This window comes from Arvicanthis niloticus, chromosome 25, assembly GCF_011762505.2.
Source record: "Arvicanthis niloticus isolate mArvNil1 chromosome 25, mArvNil1.pat.X, whole genome shotgun sequence".
Lineage (NCBI taxonomy): Eukaryota > Metazoa > Chordata > Mammalia > Rodentia > Muridae > Arvicanthis > Arvicanthis niloticus.
In genome coordinates, this window is record NC_133433.1 from 2,918,749 (window position 1) to 2,930,215 (window position 11,467).

Below are 11,467 nucleotides of genomic sequence, written 5' to 3' on the forward strand. Positions count from 1 at the left end.
TCAGTCAGTCAGTATGTCTGTCTGTCTCCCCCCACCAGACAGACAGACAGACAGACAGACAGACAGAGAAATAGAAATAGAAATAGAAATCTTGGCTCTAACACCATTACCAGCAAGCTGAAATCCCGCAGCCACTAAACTTTGCTCAGTCTATTTACGGATAATCGAACTGCTGCTGACCACATACGAATCAGGTAGAGAATCACAGATTCAAACTCAACCATGAAGCCCATCGGCAAGCCGCCTCCCGCTCGGGATCCGAGGCAGCGCGGGGCAGCAGGGCTCGGCCTCGCTCACCTCTTCCACCTCGATCTCCTTGTAGTCGATCTCTTCGAAGTTAAGGACCTGCGATGGCGCTTCGATCATCTCACTGGCAGAAGACGAGGAGGACGACGAGGCGGCGGATGCTGTCGACATGATCCCCCGCGGCGCCCGGGGGGCCGCGCACGCCCTCCGGCCCGCGCACCGCCCTTCAGCCCGGAGCCCCGCAGCCCCGCCGCCCGGCGCTCCGTGGCGCGGGACCGACCCGGGCCACCGCCGAGTCCCGGCTTCGGCTCCTCAGCGCTTTCCGTCGCCGGGCCCCGCCCACCTAACTTCCAGTTCCGGTTTGAACTTGGAACTGGGAGGGAGGAGGCGCTCTTGAGGAACCGGAGTGGGGAGTTTTGTGACCTGGAAAGGGAGCGAGAAGGCCGGGTAGGGGTGGAGTGGAAGAGGGTGAGAGCGGAGCCGCGGGCCCGAGGGACAGGCTTCGCGAGACTTTTGTGAAGGGGGCCTCAGCTGCAGGATGATACCGCGATACCTGGCGCCGTGACGTAATGAAAATGCGCGATCGGAACTGGCGCGGAACGAGAGCGAGGGCGGTTCGGTTGGTCCCGCAAGATCCAGCGGGAAAGATAAAACCTGCAGCTTTCTGCCTGTTTCTTTCGAGCTGTGTCACGGCTCCCCTCCCCTGTTCTAGGCGGTCTGCGCACAGGCAGGGTAGAGTTTGGGTTGTGCTCTCGGGGCGCATCTTCACGTTCAGTTTCACCCGTGAGCTGTTGAGGTTTTAAGCTTTGCAAAAAACGTTTGCGCGCGTTGTGTCTGTTAACTTTTAAGCGATTTCCTCAGCTTGTGAGGGATTCGGAAGCAGTAGTTAGTGCGCGCCACCGGAGTAACACCGTAAAGCGTGCGTGCTCGCTGATAGACGTTAGCATCGTGGTGAAACTCCGATTGCGTCTTACACAGTTCGGAAGGCAATTCGAATTGCCCCGCCTTGTCGGGTTCCCGAGGCCGTCGTCCACAACAGCCGGAAGAGTTTGTTTTGAGAGACTTACCCTCAGGCAAAACTGGATGGATCCTAGGACACACCAAGGAATTATAAGGGTAGCCAGCATGGAGCAAAGCTGGGAGAGGTGTCGCACTTCATTGTCCTTACAATGTTTAGGTACAGGATTTTGGTGACCTTTGAAGGCATTGTCTGTGAAGGACAGATATGTCTTTGAAGGGTTGCTGAGGAGTTTCAGAGATCGTTAGTGGTTCCCGAAGACTAACCAACAAGATTACAGTTGATACGCTAAAACCCCACATTCCAGGGTTAATTCTGTTAAGATACTTGGAAACAAAGTTAATAGTCTAATATCTAGGAAAGGTCGAAGGGCATAGAAGCTTGAACTTTAAGCAAAGACTCACTGCTAGTTTAAACCTAAGATATGAAAAAATGTTGCCTTTGTGTTGGCAATCTTCATAGCAAATGTAAGTTGTACTGGGATTATTTATTTATTCATTTATTTGTTTTAACTCTTCATAGCAAATGTAAGTTGTACTGGGATTATTTATTTATTCATTTATTTGTTTTAACCTAGTGAGGAGTTCTGAATAAGGGTCCCTTTCCCTTTTTATGTTTCCATAACCTTTCCTGCCTTTAATGCTAGTGCTATATGTTTATAAAGGACTCACCAATAGCTTGGCGATTCAAGTTTGAGTATCACAAGTTAGGTCAGAGAACCCCAAGATGGAGAGTATTATCCATATTGTATGACCAACAGAAATTTTAATTTAAGCAAGGTATTGAGTTTTAGTTGATTTGACTCTAAACCAATGGAACCATTGGAGTTACATTTAGTGACCAAGGATGAGCTCTTGAGAATGTCAAGTCCTAAGCTGACTAACGGAGACTGAAAATAAGGGAGAGAGTAAGCGATCCCAATTTTACTACACGGGAGCTTTCTAATAGAAGAACAACCCAAGATAATGCAAGGAAAAGTAAATTAGACATACTTGGGGTTGCAGGTAGATCGTTGTATTTGACAGGAATCTATTGTGAACTACCATTCTTATTTTGTAAGTCATAGTAACAATGACAATTTGTTAAATGGATGACAAAGAATAGTTTCTACCTGCTGCACACATTTTCTAAGCAATTTTACCCAGGGTCCTGGCCTTCAGTATCACTGTTACAACAACGATTTCTGATGTATTCTGCATACTAGATTTTACCGAGTTTTTGGACCTGTTGGGCATCTGTATCTACCAAAGGATGTAATATAAATGCCTAAGCTTGAATATCAGAGTGATAATTCACAGTGAGGTTGATGAGCAGGTTGATGACCTGGGCTGAAACTGTCGAGGTTGGCTGGGTGGATATGGGTTGGGATTTGGGATTAAGATATTTGAATCTGCCATTTCACAGGTGATGAAGTTTCTGGTGAGACTCTCATCTTGTTTATGACTTAGGACTTTGGAACTGAGAATCTGAGAATTGACAAGGCATATTGCTTGTTATTCATTTATCTGCTGTTTCTTTTTATCTAGTTATAAATATTATTGAGATGAACACCATTTACTTAAATCTAAAGTTAGGATATTGTTAGGCAAAGCTATTCTGGTTTTCTAGTAACTTTACTTTCTCTGGGACACTTTTAGTTTGCTTATGTTTTGAAAAAAATGTGCTAATTGCTGTTAGGATGTATGTCTTTTCTCTTAAAAGCACAGGTTTTAGAATTCTGTTATAATCATTTATTCCAATTCTGCCACAATCTCTGGAATAAATTAAACTCTCAACTCCAGAATACTAACCTCAATGGATTATGAGAAAAATTTAGATGAGTGACTTATACATACAATTAATAACCCTGAAATAATTATTAGTTTACTGTTTTTCTTCCTTGGGGTGTAATAATAGACGAAATAGTTATTCACTGTGGGGCGGGGGTGGGGAGAAGCTGTAGGTAGCAGTCTGGAACAAGAGTGGAGTCAAGGTGTGTCCCAGACTCCAGAAATCTGGACCTGAGATTGGCCCCAGGCCTCCATACATCTGTGCACATAGCCCTGTGCCCCCACCTTTACCCCACCAGAGAAGATCATGGAACCCAGTAGCCAGGCTAAATTTCCTCTTCCCTTATAAGGTTATGTCCAGCAGCACCTGGAATTCCTCCTTATGCAGATGAGGCATCTCCTGCACCCTGGCCCTGGTCAAGGATGTCCACTCACCCCAAAGGTTTAAATAGCTTTTGTTCCTCCCATTTAAAGACCTTTCTCCCAGAAGTCAGTCCTCAGAGAGTCTGTTCTCTTCACACTGGTTGTGACCACAGGGGCCAGGTCCTTATAAATAGGGCAGCAACAGTGGATATTGAATCGAGAACAATAGCACACCACAGACAGGAGGTCCTAGTGACTAGGAGAATCTGTTGTCGCAGAATAGCTTACCCGATGGCTGGCTTACACTCGAAAGTTGGCTTAGGTTGATAAGTGGTTGAAGAATTTGTACGAATATACTTGAATGAACAGTTTGGGGTGCCCACATATGGGGCTCTGTAAAGTCCCTTGTGGTACCCAGAAGAAGAGGACAAGGGTTAGAGGCTAGCTTTGCTCAGACCACCATATTCTGGTGAAGACAGTGTTATTAAGGTAGGATGGAATACATGTAATATATATTTTTAAACACGTTGTTATCTTGATTTGAAATGTATGTTTAGACATTTAGTATGTTGGCCTCTGCTTATATTCTTGCTCTGGGTCCCTCAAATGTTAGGTCTGGTTTTTGTTTAGTGTGTGTGTGTGTGGGGGGGGGGATTTCTGTTCCTATGTGCTGGCAGGTTATCGGTCAGGTATTCGTAACTTGGATTTCATGTTTTGTGAATTCCCCAGGAATGTCTGTCTTGGAGCTCAGCCCACCCGCTACTTCAGAGATAATGATGCAGTATTTCCTTACTTCCCTACCTTTCTGTCCATTACTGTTTATTTCTACATATTGAGCTAGCTGCCATCTTCAATTATTTTGTTCCTGGTTTATTTTCTGTCCCAGTCTTATCAACTTCACTGCCCTAGTTAGCATTAACTGTCAACTGGACAGTTTATAATCACCTGGAAAAATGTGTCCATTGAGTAACTGCCTTCTTCAGATTGTCTTGATTGAAGTAGGAGAGCCCAGCCCGCTATGGGTAGTGTCACTGCCTAGGCAGGAGGTCCTGAGCTGCATAAGAACGCTAGCCAGATACTAAAGCTAACCAGAAGCAGTTTTTCTCTGTTTCTTATCTGGATTCTATCTTGACTTCCCTCAATGATGCATTGTGACCTGGAAGCATAGGCTAAATAAAAGCTTTTTCCTCCCCTGAATTGCTTTTGATCCAAGTGTCTTATCACAGCAACAAAGGGAAAGACTAGAACACCTGCTGACCAGGATTTAGAGCAGTGCCTGACTGCAGTGAACATTATAGAAAGTAAACGAGTATAATTCCTAATAAATACTGTGTTAAATTTATTTCACATATAAAAGTTGACAGATCATTTCCTAAAAAATCGTTGGATGAAGACTTAATAAGTAGATAACATTGATGTGCAGTTAGCATACCAGTAGTTGATAATGAAGGTTTGCTTTTAATCTATTTGAGAGTTTTAAAAATGCTCTCTTTCCTAGCATCCAGTAGCCAGTTTAGGGGACTCTCTTCCTAGGGTTTCCAAAGTTAAACTGGATCTTCTTTCCAAATACTAATACTATTTAGCCTGGTTTGATAGATTGCTTGCTAAAATTTACTATTATTGTGACATTCATGATTGTTTTCAGAAGTAACTGGTGTTTTAACTAACACTTTAAGTTTCTGAGCTTCCCAGGCAAGCTGAAGCATCATCCTGTAGCTGAACATCTTCTTTTTCCCCCTTTAGGTAGAAAGCTACACAGATAAGAACTTGGTTTAAAAAGGAAAATAATCTCCATGGAAATCGTATTCTTTGCTAAAAACACATTCCTTAAATGTCTTATTTCACAGGCTAATTTCTCGAAAGAAATTCCAGAAGCAAGTTGACTGTTTTCAGGGATAAATAAGGGTGTTTCATCGCCCACAGCCTCAGGGAATCACAAATTAAAACTCTCCATTTTAACCAAGCCATCCACTATTCATTATTTCAACAAACAACACCTCCCCCAACCCAGCCAAAGTCACAGTCAGGTAGGGGATTGGAGTGCTTGAGACCTGCAAGGCGGAGAGGAGAGACCCACTTTGCGTTCTTGTTCTTAAGCAGCCCATTTCCCACCTCTGCTCCCCCAGCACCCCACAGAGCTGCTCTCACTCTAAGCTCCACCTAATGAGACATTCCCATTTGAAAGTCATCTCTGGGAGCCCAAAGTGCTCTAAGTGGGAAGGGAACTACCAACTGTTAATCAATTCAATTATGTAACACACTTCACACACAATATAGGCAAAGTAACAGAGTCTTTTAATTATGCCCAGAGGCATTCAAGTAGTTAAAGGAAATACTCTAATGGGAGAATCAGCCCTAAACAGTGTCTTATTTCCATCTTCAGTATTCACTCCTTCTTTCACACTTGATGAGTTTGGAGAAGAAATACTAGTATCCAGATGCTTGCGGAAGAATTAGAAGTGGAAGAAGAAATTCAGGAAGTGGAATTATGGCACGCATTCCTTAATGGGATTACTAACCTAAAGACAGTGCAGAAGACAATCTCAGTGTGGATTATTAAAGCCACACAGCAGCTTTAGCTTGTACCTATAGTTGAAAAAGAAAATCAGGTAAACTCTTGTTCTACAAAGCCAGAGTAGCTGTGCTAACTGTATCAGCACTGCATGACCTCTGCTTATTCCTATCAGTATTAAAATGTTTTCTTAGTGGGACTTACAGGAATTAGTAGGCAGTGCTATAGTAATTATGCTAAGTATTAAATGTCTGTCTCTCAAATCTTTTAATGTATAAGAAGTGGTATGTGAAATTAGTACATTGCTTCAAAACATTTATGTGACATTTGAAAATCTTATGCTGTTCTTTAAAGAAAAGCAGGTGACAGAATTCAACAGAAAAGCTGGCCACATCTTGAGTTAGTATTCTTACAGATTCTCACTAAGTCTCAGGCAGCTTTTAGTTTAGATGTTATAGTCCAGTCAATGCTAATAACTCTTGAGGTCACATAACAGCAAGGATAGCCATATAGCATTTATTTTATTAAGTAATTTGGCTATCATTCTGAAGAACAAAAAATTGCTATTACATTTTAATCTGGCATTAGCAACTTTGTTTTGATTTGTAATATGTTTCTTTGTAATAAGGTTTAAGACTTATTTCCAGTTGGCTCCATAGGACTTTGATATGGACACACTCTTTTGGCTGCAGTCTTCTGTTTTGTAATTTTATTAACTTAGTTCTATTGATTTGTTTAAAGAATGATTTGGCTTTTAATTCCTTCTTGCCCAGACAACTATTGACCATTTGAAGTAAAGACTCAGTACCAGTATGTTCTTGAAAAATATAAATTACATCTGTCTGTCGCTTTGTGTATACACAAGTTACATCAATTGTGGTTATAGAACAACCTGAAGTTGATTCCTTCCATCCACTGTGTGGGGCTGAGCATCAAACCCAAGTCATTGAGCTTGGTGGCAAGCTCCTCTACTCAGTGAGCCATCTTTCTAGACCCTGTCATTTACTGGTCTTGAAAGAGAAGCTTGAGAAAGGAATTCAGGTAATTGAGAGAGTTATAAATAGCTAGGCTGTTGAAGAAAAGAAGGCTTGAGGTAAGATGTGCATATCATGACCCTGATAAAGGTATGGGTGAACTCACTGACCTAGAAAAGCATTGAATCAGGTTGATCGGATTGCTGAAAGACATCAACTACCTTGATATGCATAGGAAGATATTTCATTTTAATCCTCTCTTAGGTTTTTCTAAGTCTCCAAACTCACTTTCTAAAGTGTCAGAGTGTTAGACTGACAGTTTTAGATGTCAGCTGAGCTATCAGTGGTATCTCTTTGGGGGTCTATTGAGTTCTTTTAAGGTAAATGATTGATTGTAAACTTTTTGTTGTTGTTTGAAGAATGTTATTTTGAGTATGATTCTTCCCTAGGAAAAAGCATTGACTTATTTTAGGGGGTAATATACTTTGAATTACTTATAGTATTTCTTCTTATATGATTATTCACTAATTCATAAACCAAGAGTACTTGAATCTTATAGAATAAAGTGGAAAGAAACTTTGGTTTGGTGAGAAGGGATCAAAGTTGAAACTGAAGCAAAGTGAAATATGTTAGAGAGTGCAATCTCACTAATATCTGGTGATGACTCAGGAAGGGGATACTTGCTGCGATGATCAGATCAAATGCATTGCTAACAGCAGCCATGGGGAACCTAGGGAGAGGAGTCTACAAATGCTGTCACTCATTTTACCTTCTAGTTTTGAATCTTTCCGTTTCTTGACTATTCTAATAAATACACCTTTCTGGCTTCTTGATAAGTGACAGCTGCTTAAGGTAAGTTATTATCTTAATCAAAGTTGGATGATATTTACAGAAATTTTAGATTAAGTTAAGCAATTCTTAATCAATTGCAGTAAGTTCTACGAGTACATTCAGAATCCAAAAGTTTATTAGTCAATATAAGCCATCTCTATTAAAGAAAAACAATAGCATATTTAATTGACATATGATCTTTATTAAACTAACAGAAATAGAGTTGCCTTTCGTCTTAATGAGGCTGCTTAGCTAAATCTGCTGCATAGAATTGATCTCTGCCTTTTTCTAAAGAACTCATTATCAACTTTAATAAGCCAGGAATTGATCCATTTTGGAAAACGAAGAATATACTATATCCTAGGTCTCCAACTTAATTTGTAGAGAAATAGATACTATCAGAACTCAGAATTCTCCTCCACTGAAACATATTGAACTAGCCCAAGAAATATTTCTGAAATCAGCACAATTTAGCCGATGGACCATAATAGGCTGTGGAATCGGCACAGGCACCGCAGCCCTGAGATGCTGCTCAGTCTAAGAATGTGACGGATTCGGCAGGCAAAAATAGAAAGATGCCTCTGCTCTGTAACTTTAAGATGTTTTCCTGCTTTACATTTTAATTGACTGTATAACTTGGTATTAAATGAATCTGTTATGGTTAAGAATTATTTTTATTCTGGTCCTTTATAGCTAAAAAACGAAGTTTGTGATTGGCTTTTTCTTACAGAGAAAAGTCCTGCATCAAAGCTACTTCATCAAGATGAACTTTAAGAAATACAATTCTTATGCAGAGCTCAAGGGGGTTGTTCTGATGCGTCTGTTTCTGGACAGCTCTGTCCTAAGTCATTTATTTATTCTTTCAGCAAGCATCATTGCTGTATATACACAGTAATAGATAGCATATAGTAGTCTTCTTAAGTATGAGTTGTTTAGCCTGGGGCTAAAAAGAAGTTAATAGTTATATTTTCTCAGGTTTTCTTGTTTTACTCTAAGACATCTTTCCATAATATAATGAAATGATAATTGTCATTACTTGTCTGCTCTAGGAGACAACCAAGTGTTCACCATTTATGTTTGCAGGTTCTGTTTTTGTTTTTACATGTCGGTTTGACTTTTTAGGCCAGTATGCTGGCCATATTTATATCAACTTGATACAAACTATAGTCATCTGAGAGGAGGAAACCTCCATTGAGAAAATGCCTCCATAAAATTGGGCTATGTGCCAGAGCATTTTCTTGGTGATTGATGGGGGAGACTCCAGCCTCTTGTGGTGGCTCATCCTGGGCTGGTGGTTCTGGGTTCTTTAAGAAAGCAGGCTGAGCAAGCCATAGGGAGCAAGCCAGTAAGCAGCACTCCTCCATGGCCTCTGTCTGTATCAGCTCCTGTCTCTAGGTTCCTGTTCTGTTTGAATTCCTGCTTTGACTTCCCTCAGTGATGGACTGTCATCTAGAAGTGTAAGCTGAAATAAGCTCTTTCCTCACAAGTTGTCTTGGTCATGTTTTTTCATCACAGCATTGGAAGCCCTAACTAAGACAGACATCAACTATATATTTTTTGGGGTGCTACCTTTGTGTTACCAAAATCCACTTTCTCCACATAACATAGGCAGGCCTTGGAAATGTATGTTCCCCAGATGATGGGCCTTAAGCCAGTGGCCTGTGGTATAAAAGCTTAAAGAATCCCCAAATCTCGCTTCTTTTTCCAGAATAATTTTACAGATTTGTTACATTTCCTGGGAGTAGTTGGCTTAACAATTACTCCTGTACTATCTGTCTATATTTTTCTGCAGTCTGTGCCTCAGGGATCGTTTCTAGGAAAAACACCTAGGCATTTTGTGTTGCACAGATAATCCAAGTAGTTTTGTTGTATCTGCACAGCTCTACCAAATCTAGACAGTGGATAGGAATGCTGTTTCTCTTTTGGGTCCAGAGATGTACATGCCTTACTCCATGACTGAAATATTAGATTTCCGATTGTTGGTAAGTAAATATTGGTATATTAAAGTCATATGCACACAGTTCACATTCATGTGAATATTGTGTTTGATCGGTTATTTTACTTTGAAACCACTAAACATGCCTTAAACTATCAGTTCTAGATTGCTAAAACATGGGATGTGGTGGAACACTGCTCTGTTCCTGGCAGTCAGGAGACTGAAGCTGAAAGGCTGAGAGCTGAAGGCCAAGCAGAACTGCAGAACAACCTGCAGCCCAGTCTGGGACACAGAGCAAAACTGAATGTACTGATTTATGTGTGTGGTCTGAACAAACCTTGCTGAATGACTGTAATGTCCCAGGTACTGTGATAGATAGCCTTTAGATAGACAACAGTGACAAAGAGTAATTAATGATTGCTTAAAGTCTTCACCTTTGCAGAAGTTTAAATTTGAGCTAATTTTGCTGTGCTCAGATATATTTATATAATATTCTTGCAAAAATATGTTGTTTTTGCAACATATCTTACAAATCTTACTAGTTGCCTTGGTTAGGATTCTATTGCTTTGATAAAACACCATAACCAGAAAAGCAGCTTGAGGAAGAAACCTTTCCACTTACAGCTTATAAGTCCGTCTATCATGCCGACAAGTCAAGACAGGAACCTAAAGGCAGGAACTGAAGCAGAGCCCATGGAGGAGTTGTGTTCATTGGCTCTCTGCTCGTGGCTTGTTTAGCCTGCTTTTTTACAATCCCAGTATCACCTACCTGGGATGATACTACCCACCATGACCCGGACCCTCCCACATTAATCATTAACCAATAAAATAGCCAGCAGTCTTGTCTACAAGCCAATCTGAGGAAGCATTTTGTAGTGACCTTTTCCCAGATGACCCAAGCTTGAGTCAAGCTATAAAACACTAAGTGTGGCAGGTTCCCAAGGCAAAGGTGGCTCTGCAGCACAATTTAGGTCTTGGAGGAGCTGTGGTTGTCATTTTCTACAGGATGTGTTTTCCCGGAAGCGGAAAGCTCCTTCAGAGCGCACCAGATTTCAGCTGCTCCCACCAGCTCGGCAGGGGATAGATTCGCGGCAAATCTCTCGTCTTTAAGGAGATCTAGAAGAAGCTTGAAGAGGAAGGGGAACAGTTCATGAAGAAAATCAGTGGCATTTTTGCCTTCAAAGTGAAAGATGGCCCCGGGGGCAAAGAAGCTACCTGGGTGGTGGATGTGAAGAACGCTTCCCAATTTAGATAAGAAGGCTTCACAATCACCATGGTCGACTCAGACTTGCTGGCTTTGATGACTGGTAAAATGAACCCTCAGTCGGCCTTCTTTCAAGGTAAACTGAAAATTGCTGGTAACATGGGCCTGGCCATAAAAATGCCGAGCCTTCAGCTTCAGCCGGGCAAAGCTAAGCTCTGAGGAGTCCTTTGGCAACCTCAGGACGCCAGGATAAGGTGTGTAGAAATCCACGTCTCCTTGTCAGGACTTAGACTGACACTTCTCGAATAGCATGATGAGATAGATTTGTTGCTAGGTGGGTATAGCCAATTGTATTTCCCCCAAGCTGGGGGTCCACAGGGCCTCCCAGCCTGTGCTGCTGCTTTGGGGACTTGGATACTACTGTGCTTGATGAAGCTGCTATGTCAATGATGGTTTGGGGTAAACTTAAGTTTTAGAATAAAATTCAGACTACTAAAATCTAAAGACTGTAAACAAAGCCCTTGTTCTGCTTAGAAGTATATTTAAGGATCATTGTGTTGGACACTTGGTGCAACATTTCATCTTAGGAGGACTGGAGAAGAAACAGATTTCCA

General features: G+C 41.5%; 1 protein-coding gene and 1 pseudogene across 2 annotated transcripts in view; one reads left to right on the forward strand and one right to left on the reverse strand.

The window, feature by feature from the left end:
• Map3k7 (mitogen-activated protein kinase kinase kinase 7) overlaps nt 1-561 on the reverse strand; it is a 57,673-nt gene extending 57,112 nt beyond the window's left edge. For both annotated transcript variants that reach the window (XM_076924042.1, XM_076924041.1), the window contains exon 1: nt 298-561. In XM_076924042.1, the coding sequence (XP_076780157.1) occupies nt 298-417 (120 nt within the window). In that variant the 5' untranslated portion in view covers nt 418-561. The remainder of the gene's footprint in view (nt 1-297) is intronic.
• Nucleotides 416-11,220, forward strand: LOC143438326 (sterol carrier protein 2 pseudogene; annotated as a pseudogene).
• The last annotated feature ends 247 nt before the right edge of the window (nt 11,221-11,467 follow it).